This window comes from Akebia trifoliata, chromosome 4 (assembly GCF_017979445.1).
Source record: "Akebia trifoliata isolate Shusen 1 chromosome 4, ASM1797944v1, whole genome shotgun sequence".
Lineage (NCBI taxonomy): Eukaryota > Viridiplantae > Streptophyta > Magnoliopsida > Ranunculales > Lardizabalaceae > Akebia > Akebia trifoliata.
This window is the reverse complement of record NC_141378.1, coordinates 9,464,888-9,488,951: the sequence shown is the minus strand read 5'-3', so window position 1 is coordinate 9,488,951 and position 24,064 is coordinate 9,464,888. Positions and strand designations below refer to the sequence as shown.

The 24,064-nt window shown below is 34.6% G+C and overlaps 2 protein-coding genes across 13 annotated transcripts; one reads left to right on the top strand and one right to left on the bottom strand.

The window, feature by feature from the left end:
• The first annotated feature begins 664 nt into the window (after nucleotides 1-664).
• Nucleotides 665-6,573, top strand: LOC147403622 (bifunctional nuclease 2-like). Of its 7 annotated transcripts, none has more exons than XR_015177538.1 (12): nucleotides 666-1,199; nucleotides 1,870-2,178; nucleotides 3,203-3,373; nucleotides 3,502-3,551; nucleotides 3,742-3,798; nucleotides 3,951-4,016; nucleotides 4,117-4,191; nucleotides 4,495-4,613; nucleotides 4,954-5,045; nucleotides 6,153-6,211; nucleotides 6,311-6,391; nucleotides 6,511-6,573. XR_015177538.1 is itself a non-coding variant. In XM_086439262.1 (11 exons), the coding sequence occupies exons 2-10, from the start codon at nucleotides 1,878-1,880 to the stop codon at nucleotides 6,206-6,208; spliced, it is 987 nt and encodes a 328-aa protein (XP_086295388.1). In that variant the 5' UTR covers nucleotides 666-1,199; nucleotides 1,870-1,877; the 3' UTR covers nucleotides 6,209-6,211; nucleotides 6,311-6,573. The 7 variants fall into 7 exon arrangements, 4 of the variants coding, with proteins under 4 accessions (XP_086295390.1, XP_086295388.1, XP_086295389.1 ...); XR_015177539.1 differs by having other exon boundaries at nucleotides 6,288-6,391; XR_015177537.1 differs by having other exon boundaries at nucleotides 6,153-6,391.
• A 1,819-nt stretch (nucleotides 6,574-8,392) lies between these two features.
• Nucleotides 8,393-16,703, bottom strand: LOC147403621 (phosphatidylinositol/phosphatidylcholine transfer protein SFH12-like). 6 transcript variants are annotated; one of them, XM_086439256.1, is made up of 15 exons: nucleotides 16,563-16,703; nucleotides 15,126-15,252; nucleotides 14,415-14,676; nucleotides 13,445-13,544; nucleotides 13,042-13,308; nucleotides 12,800-12,877; nucleotides 12,572-12,673; nucleotides 12,436-12,485; nucleotides 12,228-12,327; nucleotides 12,042-12,140; nucleotides 11,832-11,948; nucleotides 10,932-11,061; nucleotides 9,710-10,104; nucleotides 8,681-8,755; nucleotides 8,393-8,598 (listed from the first exon to the last, which is right to left on the bottom strand). In XM_086439256.1, exons 2-15 carry the CDS (start codon nucleotides 15,175-15,177, stop codon nucleotides 8,584-8,586), a joined length of 1,842 nt encoding a protein of 613 aa, XP_086295382.1. In that variant the 5' UTR covers nucleotides 15,178-15,252; nucleotides 16,563-16,703; the 3' UTR covers nucleotides 8,393-8,583. The 6 variants fall into 6 exon arrangements, with proteins under 6 accessions (XP_086295382.1, XP_086295380.1, XP_086295384.1 ...); XM_086439254.1 differs by having other exon boundaries at nucleotides 8,393-8,577; XM_086439258.1 differs by having other exon boundaries at nucleotides 8,393-8,577; nucleotides 9,710-10,098.
• Nucleotides 16,704-24,064: the final 7,361 nt, after the last annotated feature.

Sequence of the window (24,064 nt, the reverse complement as noted above, 5' to 3'; positions counted from 1 at the left end):
AGAATAAGGTGGATTAAAATGATTAAAAATAAAATATAGTAAAATTAAAGGGCCATCTTATTTTAAATTAAAGGGGTAAAAATGGGAAAAAATAGAATAAGAGGAATTTTACTAAAAAAATGAGATTAAAAAGATAAAAAATGAAAAATAATAAAATAAATTTAAAAAATAGAAGAAAAAATATCATTAAATAAAAGAAGGTAAAGTGTAAAAAAAATAAAATGAATCTCATGATATTATAACTTGATAGGAGATTTAACATGTAGATGATGAGAGGTTTATGCCACTGTTCAGTTGTGTTTTGTTATATAGATATTAGGTGAATGTTTCCCATAAGATTGATTGTTAAAGATCTTAGAGATGGTCATTATAATAAACGGTCCAGATCAATCAATCCATCAGTTATCAGTTAAGATTTTGGATTTTGGGGACACCTTTTTTTATGGCCATGTTATTTGACAGTTATCATAATTTACATAAACCTCCTCCAGAAACGCCTGTCATTGACAGTTATCGTAATTTACATAAACCTCCTCCAGTCCAGAAACGCCTGTCATATATAAAATTTAGAAGTAAGGGTATATTAGTAATTGCACACAATCGTAGAAAATTCGTTTTTGTCGTTCGTAATTTATAAGTAATAACTTTTCTAAGTGCAATTCTATTTCTCATCCACAGTCCACAGATCCCTTCCACTCTTAGGCTTAGCTCTCTCTTCTGATGTTCTCTTAAAATAAAATAAAAAAAAGTTTATCTGTTTTCGTCTCTCGATCTCTCGTTCTATCGTTCTTCACTTTGATATTCGTTTAGATCGCTTTAAAGATCTGGATTTCGATTCCTTCGGATTCAAGCTTCCTCTTCTTCTTCTTCTTTCCCCTCGTGACGTGATTCCTTTCTTTCTCTGCGAATTCGTGTAATCTAGTCGAATTTCTGCTTAATTTTTTAACAATCGGGGTGAATTCTAGGTTTATTGGATCCAGATCTGTGTTTTGTATAGGAAGATCTGCATTATCATAAAATTTGTAGTAGATTAGCTGATAAAATGTTCTCAATTAGTATTTTTTGCCAGAAAATCTAACTTAGGTATCTGAAATTCATGAAAATAGAGAGATTAAAGGCTCCTGTTATTGTCTGCTATCTGTAATTCCAACAAGTTTGAGATTGGGATCCGGCGATCGAGAGCGTATAGAGGACTTCAGGTAGTCTGATTTGATACTTAAAACCTTAAATTGTGTTTCTTTTGCAACCGTTCTGAATTTCACAAAAGTTATGATCTCCGTGATTTATCTGTTTTTTTATATGCAAATCCGTTAAGAATTCATGGCTAGTTAGTTATCAGTTCTGATTTAAATAGTTCCGTTTGTTATCATCTATGTGTTCTTTGTGAATTGTGATATTTTAAATTGGACTGATTTACTGAAACGAATTCGCTGAAAATTGTGAAATTCCCATTTCATTGTACAATTAGTTTAATTTTGAAATTCTTTGTGAATTGTGATCGTTTATATTGTAGACTAATTTACCGAAACGAATTCGCTGAAAATGGTAAAATACCGTATTTAGAAATAATTTTTTACGAAACAGGAAAAATTAAGTTAAATTACAAAAAGACCCTTATCAAAATGTGCTGTTAAATAGTAAACACGAAGGGGCATTTTAGTAATTTAAAACAGTATTTTCCTATTTGGTTAAAGTAATTCCAAAAAACAAGTAATTTACCGTTTTCGGATTTTAAATGAATTTCACAAATTTTCTCCACTTTTTTTTTTGTAATTTTCCCAAAATTGTAAGTTTTACAGAAATCTATAATATTACAGAATTTGGAATCATGGAAGCACTTATTATTCTTTGTTTCTATGGATCTTTAAGGAGTTAAGATGGGAACATTACAAGGACCAGTTATTTGCCCCAGTATCCGTGCAAAACAAGTGGGAGTTTACAGTTTTCTAGTGAATGGGCCTTTAATTACATCTAGGATTCGTAGAAATGGAATCTTGGGATGCAAAGAAAGCTGCAGAGATGGCTTTAAGGTGGGAGATGTTTCTCGTCGAATCTGTAAGGGAAGGCGCAGTACAGTTCACTGTAGTTCTAATTCATCCTTAAATGATAGTGGCAGCACAGAAGAGAATTTCAACTATAATGACGAAAATTATGTGAACTCAAGCATAGTTGAAGCTGGTAAGCTTCTCTACTAATTAAATGGTGGATTGTCCGTTTGAGAGCTGCTATTGGCACCCCAACTTTTACTTATTACACCACCCCACTTAAAAAATAAAGAAAAATAAGTATATGGCTGAGAATAAGTAAAATTTGGGTGCCTATAGAAGCTCTTTTTTTTTTTTTCCGCTAGATTTCTATTTTTTGGGATTAGGATTTTACATGAGCCTTATCATAATTGTAAACAACTACTAGAATTTTTTGAAAGAGTGTTATAATGTTTTGTAATGTGGAGAATATAATTTGAGCCAAACCTTTATAATGTTTGAAGAGCGTGTTTTAATCTTTAATTTGGGTGTAATAAATAATTAAAGAAATTGGGGTGTAATAAGTAGAAGTTGGACTGCCAATTGCAGCTCTCTTTAGGTTTTAGGAGACCTTTTATATGTTCTTGTAGGTATTGATTCATGTCATTTGATCTGATATAGTTATTGTGTGACGAAATGAGGGAACCCTTTCACGATTAAGTACTATTAGATATTAGATTTATGTGGTTTGACTTTGAAGCCTACATCCATGGGACGTGATCCGATCTTCTTTATTATGAGAATCAAAAGAGAGTAGTACAAGGAAAAACACTCACGTTAACCCCAAATCTGAATCGTGAAACCCTTGTACAACCACTCTCCCTATTTCTCTCACAAGTCACACCCTAGAAGAGGAATACCCAATTGTGTCGAACCCTCCCACACATTGCTATTTATAGGTTTATAATAGATAAATTTATCCTAACCGTTAGATTAAAACCCTAACTTACGGCTGGGATAAAAGACACAAAAATGACAATATTGATATGGCTCTGCATGTTTTGTTTATGCAATTTGGCTTTAATAAAACTTCTTCAGTTCCAAACTGAAAATAAAATTGGATTCTTAATTGGCTCTTCTCAAAACAAAATTGTGTTAATGGCCATTTCTATCCTCTTAATACTATTTGGTCAATGGATTGTAACTGATAACCAAGTCTCTGAGGCTCGTTCATGTAGTTGAGGTGAAAAGTGGAGCAGATGGTTTCATGATTAAAATGCGAGATGGTAAGCATATACGATGTATTCATAACAACTCTAACGGTGGATATCTTCCGGATTACACTCCACATCCTGCTATCGTACTAAAAATGGAAGATGGAAGCGATATTCTTCTTCCAATAATTGTCTGTACGTATTTATATTTTTGAAAAATGCCTGCATTTAGCTGTTTCAGAAAGAAAAAAAAAATCAACAAGAATTTGTTTCCAGGATCTTAATTTGCCATTCCAACGATTATTGTTTTGCCATGGTTGCAGTGGAGATGCCAAGTGTCTTGCTCATGGCTGCAGTCCGCAATATCCAAACTGTATGTTTTCTAGTTCATTAATGTTATTCATGAGTAATTGCAATGGATTTTTAAGATCTTTCTCTTAATGTTATTCATTAATGTAATTAATGAGTAATAGCAATGGATTTTTAAGACATCTTTCTCTTCTTCTTTTTTTAATTTTTTTATTATCATGTTGAATGATGTCGAACTTTGTCATGGTGCCCAGGCTAGACCTACTTTATACCAAATAATCCAAGAGATGGTTGAGAAGATGGGATATGCGGTTAGTTTATGTTGATGTTTACACACTCATCATTTATAGAACGTTACCCTTTGATCGACCACATAACATCATTATCTGTATAATCTTGATTCTTGTTATGGTATGTATCAAGTTCATTATTATGTCGATGGAGTGCTGCTTTGTTTTTGTAGGTAAAACTTGTCCGAGTGACCAAGAGAGTACACGAGGCATATTTTGCTCAGTTATATCTTGAAAAGGCAAATTCATTGTTCATCCTTATGTAGCTTGACTCAGATATAATTATAGATGGAAATTCCAACTAGACATTGAGCTTATTATCTTAGAATGTGTTCATAGGTTGGTAATGAAACAGAGAGAATCAGCTTTGATCTTCGACCTTCAGATGCCATTAACATTGCAGTAAGATGCAAGGTATTTCTTTTCTACAACCTTAACTTGCACATGAATTTTCTGTTTGTGCACGATATCCTTGGAGAACCCAATAAGCTGGTGAAATCATAATCTTTATTTTAAGAAAATAATTATATAAAAGCTTAGTTCATCAAAGTGTTGGAAATATACAATATAACTAATGAAACAAGATTAGAGATAATTTTGAGACATCTGTATGAACTTGTGATGTGTGTCCAACTGAATTCTAAACAATTAAGTTTTTTTTTTTGCTTATAATTGTGTTTGAGGTGGTAGATGCTAATTATTGTGGCTCAAATACAGGTGCCTGTACAAGTTAACAAGTATTTGGCATACAATGATGGAATGAAAGTGGTCGAACCTGCAAGGATGGCTGGGCAAGCTCCTCTTTCGGATGGCTTGCTGTTCTCGGAACTAGATAGGTAGAATTATGAGGCTTTTTCACTTGTCTGTCTGTCTTTGACCAGCCGGTAGGAGATCTTTCATGGAAGAAATGAAGAATTATTAAAAAGTAATAATTATTAGAACAAAATATATTTCTATATTGTGAGGTACAGTAGGAAATTTTTTGTGGACTCCAAATAGTTTTGGGTGAGTTTAATGACTTGTGTGTTTTATTTTATTTTGTTCACCAATCTCTAGTGAGACTGCTAAAATGCCAAGTGACCAATCTGAATTAGAAGAATTTTTAAGATTTTTCTTGCAAATCATTCCTTTGTTTTAAGATATATATATTCTGATGTTAATTAGCCACGTTTACAGGCCCAATGGTAAGCCATGTGTTGAAACTAAAGAGTTTGATCTGGTCCGTAACATGCTTATTGCTGCTGTTGAAGAACGCTACAGAGATGCAGGTATGCTTTATTTTGTCGTCTATGAGACCACATTTTGTTAACATGGCTGTACTTATCATCATAATTTGATTTTTATCTCACCACGTTAGAAACTGAGCTGACATGGAGATGTCCACAGAACCATAGATGCTTTTCCAACGCTGTGTCCTGTGCAGTCACTTTAGCATTTTTGGAGGAAAAACCCTTTCCTTACTTAGATAGGGAGGAAAAAGGCCTTATTAAGCCTCATCCACTGTCAAACAGACATCAAGATGTGTAAACAAGACCAAGAAATTTGTCTTGAATCTCGAGGTCTTTTGATGGTGGATGAGACTTAGTAAAGCCTTCTTTCCTCACTATGTTAGTAAGGCTAGTCGGACTCTTTTCATTATGTTATATTTCTAAACACCAGCATGGTTTTGTCCAAGGAATTTGACAGATTGCAATTTGCTCAGACCGATTGAAGTTCTGTAAAATTAAAAAAAGTGTACATATTTTTTTCACCTTTATTTTCATAGATAACATTCACAAAAAGTGGCCCTGATTTTTGCAAGAGCTGCTATTGACACCCCAACTTTTAATTATTACACCCCAGCTTCTTAAATTATTTATTACACCCCAGTTAAAGATTAAAACACACTCTTCAAACTTTACAAAGGTTTGGTTCAAATTATAACTCTCGTTGAAACAATTTCATTAGCTAGTTTACAATTATGATTAGGCACATATAAAATTTTCAACCCAAAAAATATAAATTTAGCCACACACAAAAAAATAAAATAAAATAAAATTTGAGAGGGCTTCTATTGGCACCCCAACTTTTAATTATTCTCCACCTTTCACTTGTTTCCTTTATGTTTAATTGGGGTGTAATAAGTAAAAGTTGGGGTGCCAATAACAGCTCACTTTTTTTTTTTTTTTTTTTCCTGGTCCGCTGCCAGTTGGGTCCACTTTCTAAAACACTGATTTTCAGCTCCATTAAGTACCTGGAGCCTTGAATCGATTCTCCCACCAATTCTCATGGGTTCTGTGGAATTTCTTTAAGAGCTCCAAATATTCTACTTTTCTCTGGCTTCCTATTGAATTTCAAGGCCTATATTTGCATGGCTTTCTGATGATCTGGTACAGCTCAATGGAGGGACAAACTCACCCAACTCCGATCGAAAAAACGAAACTGGATATGATAGGTACTGCATTTTTTTTTAATCGAGAAAGTCCCATCCGATCTTTTTCTCACTAGAATCCGATTAATTTGCGCTAAAGGAATCTCTTCCTTCCTGTTTCAGTGGCCTCATGCAGGGAAAAAAAATTGTAATTAGTTATTATTCAAAGCAGACAAAGTCGGCTTCTTTTCCAAAATCCACATTGTAAACATCTCCTTCCCGATGTCCATATGTTAAAAGTTTGTGAATATTTGTATAGATTGGAGATATTTACTGTTGTATGTAAACATTAATAACTTTCTGCTTTTTATCTGTAATCCCAGAAGTGGTGATATATCACTGAAGCTGTGCTTTGTGTGCAAGCCACATATCATGAATTATCTGTATTGCAGTTCTCCAGATGGTTTTCAGACTTGTCCAGACTGAATTATCATCTCGGTCTTGGTCGCAACCAGGAAAGATTGTCAATGTGACGATCGTATCTGAGATAATTTACACGATATCAGGAAAATATTGGCCTAGTTTATGAAAACATGGCTGGGTCAACCTGGTTTGGTGTTTTTTGATATAAAATGGTTTGGTGTATTTAAAAGCATAACTTCTTAAGTTTTGTCAAACCGATGTAAACAGTGGAACTCAGTAGTTGGTGTAACCGTGTAAGCCCTTTTTTTTTTTTTTTTTGGGGAAGTTTTATTGACATGCCAAAGAACTCTAAAGGCCCTCCAATTTTTAGGGGAACCTCTAAAAATCCAAAAATTGTTGTGAGCACCCCTCTCATCTCCAACCATTCCGACAACTCTGGGAAGGAGAAGAAGAAAACCAGAGAGGGAGAGAGATTGGAGGAGTAGAAGAAGAAAATCAGAGAAAGGGAGAGAGATTGGAGGAAGAGAAAAAAACAGAGGGAGATCGGACGAGGAGGAGGAGATGAAGAAGTAAAAAGAAAAGGGAGAGAGAGATCGGAGGAGATTGGAGGAGCGAGTGAGAGGAAGAGAGATCGGAGGAGGAGGAGGGAGAGGAGGAGATTCTGGCATATTGGTTCATCACCGGAGAAGGCAAGGGCACCCTTAAAAAAATAATAGTAATAATCAACCCGGCCTGCCCTTAGAGATTGTGGCGTGTATATAAAATTTCCACTTTTTTTTTTCCCTTCTTTAGTCTAGTTTTCAGCTCTCATTTTTGCAGGAAGTGCTTCTCTAGTCTCTACAAAACCTTAAATTTAAACCCAAAAGCACTGTTGAAGCTCTCTCCAAATGCTATCGTTGAGTTTGTCTGTCGCTTGATTTTTCACTTTTGTTGTAGATTCTGAGATGGTATCCACGATCTACTCCATTCATTTCTTACTTCCCTCTTAATTAAAGGGGTGACATGTGTACCTCATGTGATTAGTCGGGTGCCCTAAGAGGCCTAGATATCCAAGGTATTGAAAAAAATGCCATACATTTGAGGTGTTGCAGTCCTGATAGATGATTAAAAAAAGGGGAAAATTTTACAATTTAGCTTCTGATTCCCCATCTGCAAAAGCTAGACGTGCTTTTTAATGATTTAATTTTTCCAATCATCCATCAAAATATCCTCATTTAATCAATTTTTTTAATAGGTTATCTTCATTTAATCAAGCTAAACCTATGAACATATTTCTTGATGGATTGAGATCATTGACTCATGAATAAATACATAATCCAACCGTCAAGATTTATCTTAGGGATGCATGGGATATTATTCAGATATATATACTTTATCTTGACCATTGGAATTCAATTTTAAATGATCACGATTTTGTTTTGTTTATGAAACATTTTTCATGAATCAACAAATCCCAACCATTTTTGTTGCCTACATTTAGCTCTACAAATATTAATCGATCCCACTATCATCTTATAATACTTCCTTTTAGTTTGATTGGAATGTGTTGGTCACATAGTACCCCCAAAAGCATACCACCACTTTAACCATAAACACATGACTCTCTTAATTTTATTGAAAATGTGGCTACATTATTCTTAGTGATAAGTGTTTTAGATGCATGTGGTTCCAAATTAATGACAAAAAAAAAAAAAAAGGGATTTCGGTTGTAATTTTCCTTGGAGAAGTGGTACTCGGGATATTTCTGCTTGGTACGCATTTTATTTGGCAACGGAGGATATAGTTTACGAATTTTAGTAGTAAATATGCGATGCAGAGTTTTATTTAAGATACACATAAGTATAAAAGAATGGGAAATTGTATATTAAACCAAAACCTTGGAATGAGTTTTTGGTAAAGAAAACATAGTTCAGAATGACAATTGTATGGCTTTGGCAAACTGAAAATCCCCACCCACCACCAGTAATCGACAAATTTTCTTGTCTTTATTCCGAGCATCGCCCACAGCCTTACCAACAGAAAGGATTCTGCAATCACAGACCAAAAAACTTAAAGATGAAAACATTTGGATTGATCCGAAATAAATAATTACAAAACTAGTTAAGCAATGTTATGGCGTTAGTAGCATACCGATTTCTTTTTCTTTTTCTTCTTGTCAAGGTAGGCTAGAAGCTCTTCTTGTCGAACAAGTGCATCCTCCAGAGCCTGCATGAACAAGACTAATTGGTTGACGAACAAAACCTTGATATATTTTCTTGTCTTTTGGAATCAATGTGCATTAGTTATACATAGTTTTAGTGGAATTGGATTTATCTCCTTTAGAATCCATATATTTGAAAGACAGAAAAGAATATGGGTTGATATGGTAAAAGCAGACATGAACACTTTTTCAATCATGGAAGAATTAGCTTTGGACAGAGTGGAATGAAGGAACAAGATTCGTATAGCTGACCCAAAATCTTTGAGATAAGGTCTCAAGGAGGAGGATTTGTAGTCAACAACAAACCAAAAATCACACACACACAGAGTTTTAGATCCCCACGTCGTAACTAGAGCAGTTATTCATTTTTGTGTGAAGGAGAAACCAACATGATTTTTTCAGTTTCAAACTAGGAAAGAGAAGAAACATATATTAAGAGGCTCGACGCTAGATACATTCAAATTTCTTTAAATTCCAAATTTAAAAGTATAGATTTCTTAAAAAGGTTTTTATTTATTGAAAAATTACCCAAAACGTGATCAACTTTTGACGAAATTCTCACTCCAGCTAACTATTCATTTTAATTCCCAAAACATGAAGAGCGAGATCGCAGATTTTTCAAAGTGACGGTCTCACTGGTTTAAAGTAGTGAGATCGCTGATTTCTTTCTTCAAAGTGACAATCCCGCAGGTTTGCAGCGATCTTGCTACTTTAAACTAGGGAGGTCGCCACTTTGAAAAACCTGTGATATTGATTTTCATGTTTTGGTAATTAAAATGAACAGTGAAACAGAATCAAAATTTCATCATATTCAGCTCACGAAATGGTAATTTACCCTTATTTATTTCTTGAAGTGCTACTTCGAGAGCATTTAAAATGTGTTCCTCTCAACCTCCTACTCATCGGCTATATTATTTTATATTAAATTATTAGATACCAAGAGAAGCAAGTGATATTACCTTCTTGGTTGCCATAAGCTCTTGTTCCAGGGCATCAACACGACTTACAGCAGTGTTGAGCATTTCCTCCTTCTCGGCTGGCATGACCGCAGGTTTCATGCTGAGAATGGACACCTTCTCTTCCAAATCACCCATCCGCTTCATGATGGACAAGAATTCAGAGTTGGAGATGGCGGGCCCAGGCAACTGGTGGGGTGCTTGGCCTTTTACCATGGTGTCAACACAGTACATGGGGCTTGCATATAGGTTGGCATCGGTGAGCTTCTTTGGCATATTACGTGCCAATCGGATCATAGTGACAATGCCCATAACAAAGGCCATGACACCGCCCAAAATAGGAGAGCTAAACCCTTCAGGAATCTTGCATGCATCATGTTCAGGGAAACCACCTGCAACTTCAAGAGTAGAATATTGATGAACTTGGAGAGGTTTCACATGGAAATTCTTGGTATGACAACTTGATTTTTTTTATTTTTTCACTCTCTCTTTAATGTTCCTCAAATTCAATTATTGAAGTAGCTGACTAAAGCACATGAGATAATTAAACAAATATCTTCAGAATCGCCCATTTGATAGTTCCCATTAGAGGAGATCCCTTATGTGAAAAATCAACCAAATGAATAACAGGTAACATCCGTTTCCTAAGACTCGGAAAAGTGAAAATTTGGCGTTCAGATTGTTGTGTTCATCTGATCATCCTGAACTAGAAGAACTCCAGAATGTCGGATGCTGATATTCTGCATGTAGGCCACATGTAGCAATAGCCCATTCGTAGATGATGATTATTGGCTAAAAGACTTGGAATCCTGATATACCCATTAATTTGTTGAAATTATGAAGGAAAATGAAGTCCCGTGAGCATTATGAGGACCCAAAGAACAAGTCAGACATTGGGAAATGCTGAAAGTCCTGAGGTCATACGAAAGATTCTAAATGACAGTCAACATAAGACTTGGCTTTGGACAGAGTGGAATGGTGAGACGGAATTCATCTAGCCAAACCCAAATCTTTGGGAAAGGGGTTTGTTGTCGTGGTTGTTGATAGTCATAGTAAGCACCATTTTGCAAATCCAAATTACAATTTAAAATAATATTATTATTACAGAAAAAAGGATATGTATTTCCATGGTAATTTATCCGAAAATCCAAATTTACATATTTTTCAACTTTTAACATATGAGATTGTCTTAGAACTCATAAAACATAGAAGCTCTATAATGTACCTTTAGAGAAAACCATGTTGTTGGATTGTATCCTTTTATTCCAGGTTGCATCCACAGCCTTGTCGACCATTGGGATGAAGTTGTCGTATTCATAGGCACTAGAGAAATTTACTAGGCTAATTTGATGAACCTGCTTTGCAGAAAGAAAATGAGGAAAGGGGGTACAACAGACAATATTAAATTCTCTCCTATCAGACATCGGGAAAAGAAAAAAAGAAGGAGAGATCAAGTATTCGAGATACCTATCCCATATAACTAATATTACCTAGGTATATCAAAAGGTACAAATATTACTCCAACTTTATGCAGATTCCCTAATATTTACATATCAAGACTCAAGAGAACTCAAAAAGACTAGGTTACTGCACAGCAGACATGTCTTGGACCAAGAGAATGGGCTTGGAAAGTATCAAGAATACAAGTTAAAAGGAAAATCTCTTTCAAGTGTGTAATAAACTGTCACGAGTAATCATTTTTTTTTTTTTTTTGAAATTTGGAAAAGATCGCCACAAAGGGATCCGTCGGAAAAAACAGCCACTAATCATACAGGCCAAAAAAAAAAAAATCTACGACTAATTCAAAAAATTGCTGAGTTTTTAGACCTGCCCCCCACCTCAACCCAATATTTTTCCAAAACTTTTCCAGATTTATCAGAATTGACCAAACTGAAGTGTTTATCAGCCCACATCATATAGTTTCAAAACTTGGTGATCCAACAATTCAAATTCAGCTAAGACAGAAACATTTTCAAAAGTGGTCAATTTGATCAGGTCATGTAGAAGCCTCAAACTGATTACACTGGCTTGCCTAGCTGTGCTGACTAAGCACCCAAGCCTTTTATAATTATCATGCAAACATTATAATAACTACCAAAAGATCCAAGAAATCCAGAATACTTACTTCTTCACGAACGGGAGAGAGTTGTGGATGCTGTATGTAATCTCTTGAAAGTTTGGGAGAGTAAGATCGCATTTCATCAGCATCGAAAACTTTCTCCATATGGGAAGAGTCAGATCCCTACATGTTGAACACGGTACCAAAAGGTTAGCCAATTCATCAGAAAAACAAAAAAAAAAATGAAAGACCTTATGTTCAAAGACAACACAGCACCTTTGGGTACACTATCTCATCCTCAGAAATGGTCTTCTCATCAATGCTTGGAGAAGTTGTGATTTTTGTTGTACATTTGGCTTCTCCATTTTGAACACTCTATTTGATTGCTAATCTGTGAGTTAAGATACAAAACCAGGAAAAAAATGAGGCAAAAAAATAAAAACATGGAGGGGAGTAATTGACCTTTAATATTTCTGGATTATTCCATGGTCCCTTATCTGAGTGCATACAGCCACCATGATCTGCACAAGTACAAGTACCTCCCAAAAATTCTGGCAACTCACTGTTATAGAAGCAGAAAGTGAAAATGACCTAAGATGTTCGAAATATAAATTTTAATCGACGAAAATTATATAAAGAAACATGGCATTAGTCATCAAACAACTCTTACCTAGCATCGATTACTTCAAGTAACTTGCTTTGGAATTTATTTCCAAGAACCTGATTGATAAAACTTATCACTTTTTAAGTGGATTTCTTTGATTAAAACAAGATAATTTAAAGGTAAGGAGAAGATTTCTGCTTACATGGATCTTTGCCGCAGTTTTGGGATCAAGGAAAGTCTTAACGGTGTTCCACAAAAGTCGAAATCCAGGACCCGCATTGATGATGAACATACGGCACAAAGTCTATGGTATAACCAACAACATTTCCATATGATTTTAGAAAAACCACACCGTCTATCCTCCAGAAGTAAACTGAGAGGTTCGAAGCATATTATATTAATATTAATTTGAAAAGGAGGAAAAATGTACCTCAGGATAATTGTCACCATCAATCTTCTGAAGGCGCACAAGAAGGTCTCTTGCCGCTTTGTTGAAGCTTTTAAGTCCCTAAGACACCAATTCAAATATTATAGTTAAAGAGGAGAGTACAGGTCCCATAAAAACCAAATAAGAGGATTTTTTAAGTCAATTAAGAGTGGTTTATTTCACAAATGTGCTTAGATATAATATTAGAAGTTTTCATTCATTTTCCCAAGTATATCCTCACATACCACTCCTTGCACATCCAGGATCGTTGTGCTTTGGTCAATGTGCTTTTTTGCAGCAATCGAACAAGCTGGGAACTTGATGACAAAGTTTCTTTCGAACTCCTGTACATGGTATTTCAGATAACGCTCCATAGTTGTGGCTTGCAACACCTTGGTAACATCAATTTTACCAAGTTGTTCAATGTAAACTGGTCGCCCATCCTTGTCTACTCCATGATGGCCTTGGGGATAGTGTTCCCGAACTTCATTGACTTCAGTGAAGTCGAAATCCTTTGTAAAAGAGTATAAGAAAAAAAACAAAAGAAATCAGTCACGTGGATGTAAATATATAATGAGAGGCCTCTACTGTAATGTGAGACAGTAGCAGAATTATAGATTACTGTCTGCCAAATTTTGTCATGAATACCTCCAAGATTGTGTCAGCGCTGAATTCCTTGCGCCACTGAATCATGTCAGCCCACATTTGCTTTGTTTTTTCAATATCAAATTTTCTGGCCTTCAAAAATCTGTATCATCAGATAATAAGTTAATAGAACAGCAGCTGGAATCACTATTAGTAAAAGTTTAATAGGAAAACTGTACGGCAGTGATGCTTTTAAAAGAAGAATAATGCTGAAGTGACCTCAAAGATTGACCTCATTTCGCACTTTCCTGACGTGGATGTGTGTACGAAATAGATGTTTTTCATCGAGATACGAATGAAAAGCATCTAAGGTTCTGTGCGCACCTCCATGTCAGGAAAGTGAGAAATTAGGTCAATCTTGAGGTCACTCCAGCATGACTCTTAAAAGAAAATTTTGTAGTGATACACAAGGTTTAAAATGTCATATCGAAGGAATGTTTCAGTCAATGAAAAAACCAGTACTGTTTTGGCTTATACATTCCCTAAATATTCAATGTTTTTTTTATGGGTAAGCTGGACTTGTACCCACAACCTCAAAGTTGCTTTGCAATGTGTCAAACCAACTAAGCTATGAGTCCAAGCCCCTACACATTCAATGTTTCAGGGTCAATGTTTTGTATTGGCCGATATATTTAACCATTACATTCTGATGAAACTTACAATTTATCTAGATACGTATGTTTGTATACATCCATGAAATCTCAAAAATATTGCCGAAAAGTATTTTTTATGATTGTTAGAACACAACTACGTTAATAGTTTCTTTCAGGAAATGAGAAATGTCACAAGTCTTATAAATGAACGTAATTATAAATGTGTGTGTGTTTGTCTTATCTATCTATATAGTTTTCCTTTCATTCTACCGAGATTTAGCCACTAAAAAGGCCAAGAAAGCCAAAAAACAGTCCAGATCAAAGTTTGCAAACATGCACTAAACACGACAATGATGATGGAACAAGGGAAAGAAAAGCACCTGAGCATCATATGATAATCATCGTGTCTTGAGGGTAGTAATTCTTCTAGGATAAGTGCCTGACGAAACGCATCAACTGCTTGTAATTCCTCTGCATCATGCACATCCTCGATCGAGACAGACATAACTTTACTACTTCTCCTACCCCTTTTTTTCAGAGAACTTCTGAACTTTGTGGAGGCATTAATTGCTTTCTTTTTCAGAGATCCAATCCTAGTCTTCCTCTCATCCTCGGAGGTTTCAAAATCAGATCTTTCAAGACCTGTAAATAAACAAAGCAAACACACCAATATAATATATCAATCAGAAAAGAAAACCGAAAATCCTCTCCTTCAAGTCTTGCTATTACTAATGCATTAAATTTCAAAGCAAGTAAGCAATTGGTGAGACAACCAAATCCCCTTAAATTCCATTAAATGACCAACTAAAAATTGCTCAAATTTTTTTTTTTTTTCAACTTTCAGACTACAAATGTTTAGACTTAATATATTAACAGCAACAAGCCCTTATATTCTGCCCTAATATTCCTTCAACTGCTTTGAAATCTCTAGACATCGACAATATTGATTTAAATTACTTTGGATTTCTTTGACTCGTTTCACTACTCTTTGCATTGTCAAGGAACATAAAGATCATACTTCTTATCACAGCTCATAGTGAAAGGAAAGAAAGAAAAATACAGAAACTATTTACTCATTTGCTGTTATTTACCAGGTCTTGAGGATCGCTCGAGGTCACTCATGACTCTTTCCTGTGAGCTCATTTTTGTGGATAGCAAAGGGCCGGAGATCAAGCACTCATATCAATGATATCAGAACAGTTCAACCTTGCCAGACGCCTACATTTTCCACAACTACATATCAGAATCCAATTTCACATTATATCAAGAAACCAAAAAAAAAAAGGTCTCCAAAAACCAAAAGGTGAAAGGCAAAGAAATCCAGAAATTTATGAAACTAAACTCTAAATTCCCAATCCCAACCACTTGGCAACAAAAAATTGGAAGATCATCGAACCCAATAGGACTAAATGCAAACAAATCCTAGCATTCCATGAAAACCAAAAACACACCAGACGAAACCATGAGATCTATGAATTCAGTAGACCTCATCTACATTGTAGAAGTCTAAATATGAAAATTAAACCACTAGACATCCTTGAAACAAACGATATACATTGGGAAAAAAGTCTTCTCATTCGATTTTTTTTTTTTCATATATTACCTTCAAAATTAAACTAAAAACCCCTAGAATTTGAATATAAAAGCACATTTCGATCATAGAGCCCCAAAAAAGACTACATTCTAGTGAAATCTATTGAGATGACACTGCAACTCAACAATCTAGAACGAAAAATAAAATCTGTCAGCATTTCAGGATAAGTGCCTCAAATTCTAAGAAAACAAACTATAATCTCTGCAGTGATAGCTGATCAAGATCAAACTCTAAAAGACCAGATCTTCTCATTCAATTTTTTCATATATTACTTTCAAAATTAAACTACAATACCTAAAATTTAAACATAGATGCCCATTTCGATCCCCAAAAAACACTAACTTTTTAGTTAAACTTATTGAGATGACACTGCAACTCAACAATCTAGAACGAAAAATAAAATCTGTCAGCATTTCAGGATAAGTGCCTCAAATTCTAAGAAAACAAACTATAATCTCTACAGTGATAGCTGCTCAAGATCAAACTCTATAAGACCAGATCTTCTCATTCAATTTTTTCATATATTACTTTCAAAATTAAACTACAATACCTAAAATTTAAAAATAAATGCCCATTTCAATCCCCAAAAAACACTAACTTTTTAGTTAAACTTATTGAGATGACACTGAAACTCAATAATCCATAAGGAATAATAACAAATCTATCAGCATTTCAGGATTAGTTTATCATATTCAAAGAAAACAAACTATATTATCTACATTGACGACTACTCGAGATCAAACCCTAAAAAATCAGAACAAAATCCACAATTCAAAACAGGAAAAAAAATTACAAGTCTCTGCAAATTCCACCTAAAACAGTTCAAAATAAACAAAACAAAACACTTAAAAATCTCAAAAATTGAAAATTAGAAAAACATAAATGTAAAAATACAAGAATCGAAGTGATCTCTGCGTGAGAGACAGAAAATTACCGATGAGAAAAATGGAAGAATTGAGAGAACGAAGGCGTATAAATCACCGAATAATCCTCTAAATAAACGGTTGGATTGAGACCACCAAACACAAAACAAACAATTTAGAGAGAGAGAGAAAAAATACAGGTGTCGAAGAGACAGAGAGATAGAGAGAGAATTTGTTTGATTTTGTTGACGAAGTCTTCTTCTTACAGCCATTCTTTCTTTTTAGTTTTCTGTTTGAAGCTATATCGAAGATATAAGAGTTGCCGAAACGCAAGCTTCTCCACATTTTAAATATTAACCCACCTGTTACTAACCGAACACCCGCCAACGTGTCTATCTAGCACTTTCCACGCCATTTAGGAGATGTAGTTTCCATGATCGCATGCACCTCAAATCGCTAATTATTGGCGCCTTAAAGCTTACTTTATTTATTGTCAGGCTTCAATGTAGAATTTATCGAAGAGTCTCAGATACTTAAGTTAGATATTCAATCGTAAAGAATCATCGAAAATTCTCTAAGGATTAGATTTTGATGATTCATATTTGAAAAAAAAAAACACATGATCCCAATCATTTAAACATGATATCCAATGGTCCAAATAAATTCATATCCCAATACATATCTCTAGATACTCAAAGATATATTTCGATTGTTGGATCTCAAGTTTATGTAGTTAGGATCATGTGTTTTTAAGTGAGTAATTTTTCATTAATCACTTAAATCTGACTCTTTAACTAATAATCATTTTTGTATCTATAGACTTACCTTTCATAACCCCTATTTGATGGTTTCATGTGGTAACTCCTTTGCCATGATCTTTTCCATATATTTTCTTATTATATTAAGGAGAAATTATTAATCATTTTTCGTTTTTGTGTCCTTAGTTATGCTCCTGCTCCAAGATTGTTATCCCATCAAGGAGAGTGTACCATAACGATGGATCCGAGGCGAGGTGTTTTGTGAGATTTATTCTCATCCTACTTGATGCAAATCTCGAGGTGGTACATGTCTATACATAATTAACCACATATTTTATTCTTATACACTAATATTGATTTTCATAGATTAATTACAACAAGGAAAGAGTTTAGATTTTATGATAATTGAGGATGATTGATCTCTAAGCTTTGCAGACTGAGAAACTTAGACCATATTTGATGAAGGATTTTCATAGACGTGAAGTAAATATTTTGTTCATATATAGCTTATTATAATGGGTTGTTGAGCGATTCTTTATAATTTTCATTGATGATCATGCGGTGTGGTGCTCCATTAAGTTTGAAGTCCAAGTTGTTCCATTATAAAGTTTTATTAAGGTATATTGGTTATAAGCATGGTGATTTGCACATACCCCTCCATGTTTTAATTTCATAAACATTTGAGATACCCTATTTTCCTAACTGATGACACGTCCCCTTAAATTAATTCTTCATAAATCAACACAAAATGACCCCTTTGCCCTTGTTTTAAATCACTAGCTAAACCCTCGATTTCTTTCTCCCAAAATTCAGTCATATTCAACTCTTGGAGAAAACTTGTAATTTATTTTTCTCGAGATTAATGATAATCTGACTCTATTTTTTGTATGTCCTCAAACTTGGCAGTTCTCGGGATCATAAATATATTATTTGTGTATCCCAAAGCAAAAGATCTATGGTTATGTGAAGGGAGCGTACAAAAAAGAAGGTCAGATTATCACCTCTATTTTCTTTATCCAAAATTGCATCATCTTCGAGTTTAGAAAAAAAACAAAACAAAAATCCTACTTGTTCTCAAGGTTTCAAGGTTGAAGGGAGAACCTCAATATTGAGGAGAAAAATCAAGGGTTTCTGTTAATGGACGAACGTGAGGGATATCATCAGTTTGAAAATAAGGCGTTTCTCAATAATTTGCAATTACGTGGTCCACGTGGACAGGTATGCCTAAATGACCAAGTCATTGAAGTAACACTATACAATTATTATTGTTATTCCTTAATTTATTTGCTTTTGTGGGATTTAATTGACTTTACTACGTTGATCTTTTATTGTCAAAAGTCAAACCATTATAGTATTAGGGATTTCACTTCAAACAACCACTTATTTAAAGGGTTGGTTTTTTCAAATTTAAGAAACTTTTTTAGTGTATTGTGATTGTGAGAACGGATTGTTTCTTGATAAGAATGGTCTCCACAATGAAAAGAATAATTCATTTTCAAATTGGATCTACCAACACGATATCTATGTAGAGGTCTTGATAGAAATATTCCAAATCACTTCAAAACATTCAACTTTTAGGGTCAATGTTTTATTCCGATTGCAACTGAAATTAAAATTCACCATTAAAATATAACAAAATTTTGAGCCATGGTTACAAATGCCATGGTCAATCTCGCACTCGCATGGTAAATAAATAAATGAATAAAGAGACCGAGTAGTCACAAATCACTTAGAATAGATTGCACTTTTATCACTTAAAAAATCTCCCTTACATTCCAATAACATGATTGTACTCCACCCAAAAAAAAAAAGAGAAGTAATTGAGACAAATTCCTCCAAATTCTGTGAAAATTTTGAGGTAGTCCCGTGGAATTAAACCTAAGTGACACCAATTGACCATATTCTTGTTTGAGAAAATTCCTCCATCTTCCCTATCTAACTGAAAAATCCCTTTTTTCTTTAAATATATATTATATATCAAAAGTCCATTATCGTCTTCAAACTCTTCAACATCTAGGGGTATTTTCATTAAACTATTTGATCCCAACTTCAATCCATCGATTTTCTAAGCCCAGCGTGGTGCACTTGGTTCTGCTAATCTAAAAATGCTCGGTCCATCTATTATTAGACTCATAGACATAAAAATAATAACAAATAAAGAAAAAGGAAAAAAATAACTACGTATTGAATATGTTTCAGCAACAAAAATTGATCAAATACATAATTAATAATCAACCTTGAAAATTTATTAAATCCAACTAGTTATATGATTTATGTACAGATCCATCTAGGATGCTCAAGGAGTATTCATAGGAGAACTGACAAAGAATAGAACAAAATATGACTCTGATGATATGTCAAGGCTGTCAGTGGATAACATCTAGATTGGATCATAGTCAATTTGAGGCTAAACCGATTGGGAGCAAAATTGATTGTTTTTATTAGATGTCTATTGAATTGGATTCAAATTGAATAAAAAATGATTTATCATATAAAATATAAATAAATTTTATATTTTATTTATCCCATCCGCTGTGATTCATACCATCTTGTTGTCTGGCATGAGTGGTTGGTGAGATATTGCATGTACCCAGGGGAATTGGGTGAGATATGTGTTTGAGTGAAAATCGTGCGAGAATGATTGACCTTTCTAACACATATTCTATCATATTGGCAATGTCTCATGGATTTATTTTCAATACGCAGTTTGAATAAACTTGATTGAATCCGTGCTCGTCAAAGAGGGATTTTAAATACCCAACTCCCTTTTTTGATAACAGGGCAGAAACCTTCTGTACGACAATCATTAGTTGCGAATGAAGACTATAGAGTGCAATGTCTAGACTATAACAAGAACATGATGAAACTCCACCCATGATGTCTTTGGCCCTCTGATTGCAAGGCTTATGCTTGCTGAACTCCTTATTACAGGTTTCATTGACACTTATTTGATCTTATAGATTATCAAATTGAATCCTTTTTGAAATACAAATCCTCAAGCAAGATTGTAAGTTATGATATCAGAACGGATGGGATATTGAATCTGATCCGATTCACTGACAAACGTGAAAGAAGCTCGTACTATACACAAGTAGAAGCTTAAAAGTCACCAATAAGGCTGATTTTTTTGGTAGGGAGACGGTGGGGGAGATCAAATTATGAAAACACCCTTCTGCACTTCTGTAAGCAATATAGAATCGAGAGATTTACTGGGCAGACGTATCTGTTGCAATTTTATTACAAAAACTCCCCTACTTTATTAGTTAGCGAAACAAACCTTACTTTATGAATCAGGCAAGCATGACTGACGTAAGATGATTCGAACTCTTATCAAGGGTCCTTGGGCCCTCATAGATTATCAATTTGACAATACAACACTGTCAGCCTTTTGGATTTCAAGGAAAAAACTCGGATTCACAAGAAAAAACACACATGAAATAAAAATTCATTTTTGAGCTTAATCGAAAGTGTTGAAAATAGATGATTACCGAAACACTCAAATTTACAACTGAAATTCAATGGTGAAAATTAATTTATTCTTTTTTATTTTTCTTCAAAATTTTCTTTTAAAAGTTTTTAGAATTTTGTCCTTTATAACCATGTGTCATTAGATCATGTTTTTTGATACCACAAATTGTTGTGGTTATGAGCCACTCCAAGGTATGTTCAGTAACAAATTAACCCATCAATTTTAATTTTAGGACATGGATCCCCACTCCAAGCTTTGCTGGGTGATAAACTCGATAAAGTAAAGTTTGGTGGGTAACGAACTTCATAAAGTAAGGTTCCCTTCGAGTTGTTAGAACTCCAAGAGAGATTTTGTAATAAAAATGCAACGGTTAGGTCTACCTAGTAAATCTATCTATAAAATTTGGCAACATAGACATACTTTCCATGTTTTGTTCAATATTAGAGCAACTCCAACTGAAAGGCAAAACTCTGAATTTCAAGATGAAGTCCACTAAGCAAGCTCCAACCAGGCTTCCTTTTGAAGCCTTAGGGCTCCAAATCACTATTCACGGCTCTATATTTAGATCCCTGTAGATTTTTGAAACCCCGGGCTCCATCACTGTTCATTCTTTATTTAAATACCAATTGCATCTTTTTTTTTTATAAATAAATATCATTTTTACCCTTATTTCTTATGTAATATGTATTTTAAATACCACTTGTGTCCTTTACTAGTTTTAAATTATTTTCCTTCATTATTCTAACAATCAAACCAAATCAATTGGACTGTAAAATAAGTAAAAGTTGGGGTGCCAATAACAACTCTATTTTCTTCTTCTTTCTTTCTTTTTTATATACAAGTGAATAGTGTTCTAGAGCCTCGAATAGTGATTTGAAGCCCAAGATAGTTGGATTTCAAAAGTGGTTCCGGGGCTTCAAACTGAAGAAGATGTCATTTTGAAGCCTATGGTTCCTGGCCTTTAAAACTGAAATTCAATGGTGAAAATTCATTAAACTGAAATTCGTACTCACTCGATCCCTGATTTTCAAATTTGGGATTATTCCCTCCACCGTGCAACTTTTGCGCGATATCTTCCAACCTTTTGAGGTTTAGACGTAAGTCAATCTCATAGGTGGGATGGGGACTAGGACTTTGCAGTTTGCATAGTTGTAGGATTGGAAACATCCAAGCACTCCCCTTCACTCGGACTCGGTTAGGTTGACTCAGAACCATGACATCGACTTAGATATCCAAGTGACATGCGTCCATTCCTAGTGTCTTGCAAATAATATCCTCCACATAGTCCGTCATTTATGCGCATCATCGGATTCACCCAAGGAAAGGTGTCACAACCCTTTCACCATCAGTATCACCTTGGCATTATGCTTGGACCAATATTAGTTAAGATATGTTCTTTAGAACATATACCAGTATCATTCGTCTCGATGAAAATTATTACGTAAGTCCAAACACTAGCTTTATCTCATAATTATATCCATAAATCATATAAGACAAAATATTATTAAGAGTTGGCCTCTTCGTGATTAAATCTCTATGCGTCCATATTACAACATTAGAGGATATATAGAATATAGCATATCAAAAGGGTGGTGAATGAAACATTCCACTAGTGATCCATTGTTATAAATATATTCTCTATTTTGCATTAAATAATAAAATCTTTACAACTCAAATTTGAATATTTTCAATAAGGAGCGATGGACATCTCCCAATTGTTGTTTTATGGCCTCAACTTGAGTTTTTTGGGGGTATCCTATAGTCGAAGTGTGCGCCCCCCACAATAAGAATTCACCGGCCTAGAATTAACTTTTTTATGGACGTCCATACAACTTATGGGGGGTATTTTTATAATTAAAATTGTGTGTTTTGCCATAGGATGCCATATATATCCCAAGTCTAAAAACCCTAAGGGTATGTTTGATTGCACATGGAAAATAGGGTGGAAAATCAATTTTCATGGAAAATGACATTTTTCAAGTGTTTGATTGCACATGGAAATGAAAATTCATTTTCCACCCCATTCAAAAAGTCCACTAAATCATGGATTTCACTTTCCCACCCATATGGGTGGGAAAATGAAATCCACCCATATTTTCCATCCTCAATTCTTCACCACCACCATTACACTAACCTCGCCGTCATCGTCATCGTCGTTGTCGTCGGCTCCGTCTCTGATCACCTTCTCTCTCTCTTCTTCTTTTTCTTCTTCTCCTTCTTCTTCATCCCTCACCTCTTCTGCCGCCGCCACCGTCGTCGTCGTCGTCATCGCCATGGTCGCCGCCGCCACCACCTTCGTCACCACCGTCACCACATCCTCCCCCCTCCCTCTTCCTCGTCATCTTCTTCCTCCTTCTCCTCTTCTTCTTTTTTCTCATATTTTTCTATGATTTTATCCAAGTGAAATCAAACAATAGAATTTGATTTTCCAACCCTACCTATTTTCCACAACTAATTTTCCATGGATTTCAAATTCCATGAAAAGTGACTTTCCATGCAATCAAACATACCCTAAGAGTTGTATTATATTTTCGCAGCTCTCATCAATAAAGAATTCTCATCGTTACCCATTGACGTAAGTAATTTTGTCGAACCACGTAAACTTTTTGTGTTATTTGTTTTCTTTGATTTTATCTTTGTAGTTTATCAATTTTGATCGGTTGAAGGAAACTTTTCAGCAACACCAATAACATGTGAGTACCACACAATTAACATATTGCCCAATTCATGGGACATTTGAAGCACACATTTTGTGACTCTTGTCCACACAATCTTGCCTATCAATATGCAAATTCGAAGGCAAATAGGGATTGTGACATTTTTACTATCTTCAAGCAAGTTTGCACCTTGTTCTTCTTCGTTTACTTCTTCTATCGATACTAATATAATATTTGGAGTGCACATTCGGCAGGCACTACACTTGATTCTCTTCTTCATTCCTTTTCTCGTTTATGCCAATAGCTTGAAGATCTAAAACTTAACTGCAAACCCAATGATAACTGTTTGATTAAGCGAAGGAATTTTTAATCTATTGAAGTGCAAATCTCGAGGAGTGTATGCCTAAAAAACCACCATAGATAGGATTTACAAGTTGAAGATGGGGAAAAAAGATTTTACCCAATAGATTGAGATGACTAATCTTGGGGGAAAAAAACATCCTTGTAATTCTCCAAAAATCATATCTTACTAATGGGTTTTGAAGGTTGAACACCCATGATTAAAAACTTTAACTCAAAATTAATCAAGTGGTTTTGAATTAGAAATTGAAGATGGGTATTTAGGTCATTTACTTTACTAAAGCATGTCGTCAGTTTGAAAACAGGCACGAGGCATCCAGTCAAGTGAG

Excerpts from the sequence above, each read along its gene's own strand:
- LOC147403622 (XM_086439262.1), top strand. The coding sequence starts at position 1,878 with ATGGGAACATTACAAGGACCAGTTATTTGCCCCAGTATCCGTGCAAAA. Across the intron at positions 3,374-3,501 it reads TCTTCTTCCAATAATTGTCT|TGGAGATGCCAAGTGTCTTG; the intron begins GTACGTATTTAT and ends CCATGGTTGCAG. Across the intron at positions 4,192-4,494 it reads ACATTGCAGTAAGATGCAAG|GTGCCTGTACAAGTTAACAA; the intron begins GTATTTCTTTTC and ends GCTCAAATACAG.
- LOC147403621 (XM_086439254.1), bottom strand. The coding sequence starts at position 15,177 with ATGAGCTCACAGGAAAGAGTCATGAGTGACCTCGAGCGATCCTCAAGA. Across the intron at positions 13,545-14,414 it reads GATTATCATATGATGCTCAG|ATTTTTGAAGGCCAGAAAAT; the intron begins GTGCTTTTCTTT and ends CTGATGATACAG. Across the intron at positions 8,756-9,709 it reads AGCTTATGGCAACCAAGAAG|GCTCTGGAGGATGCACTTGT; the intron begins GTAATATCACTT and ends TTGTTCATGCAG.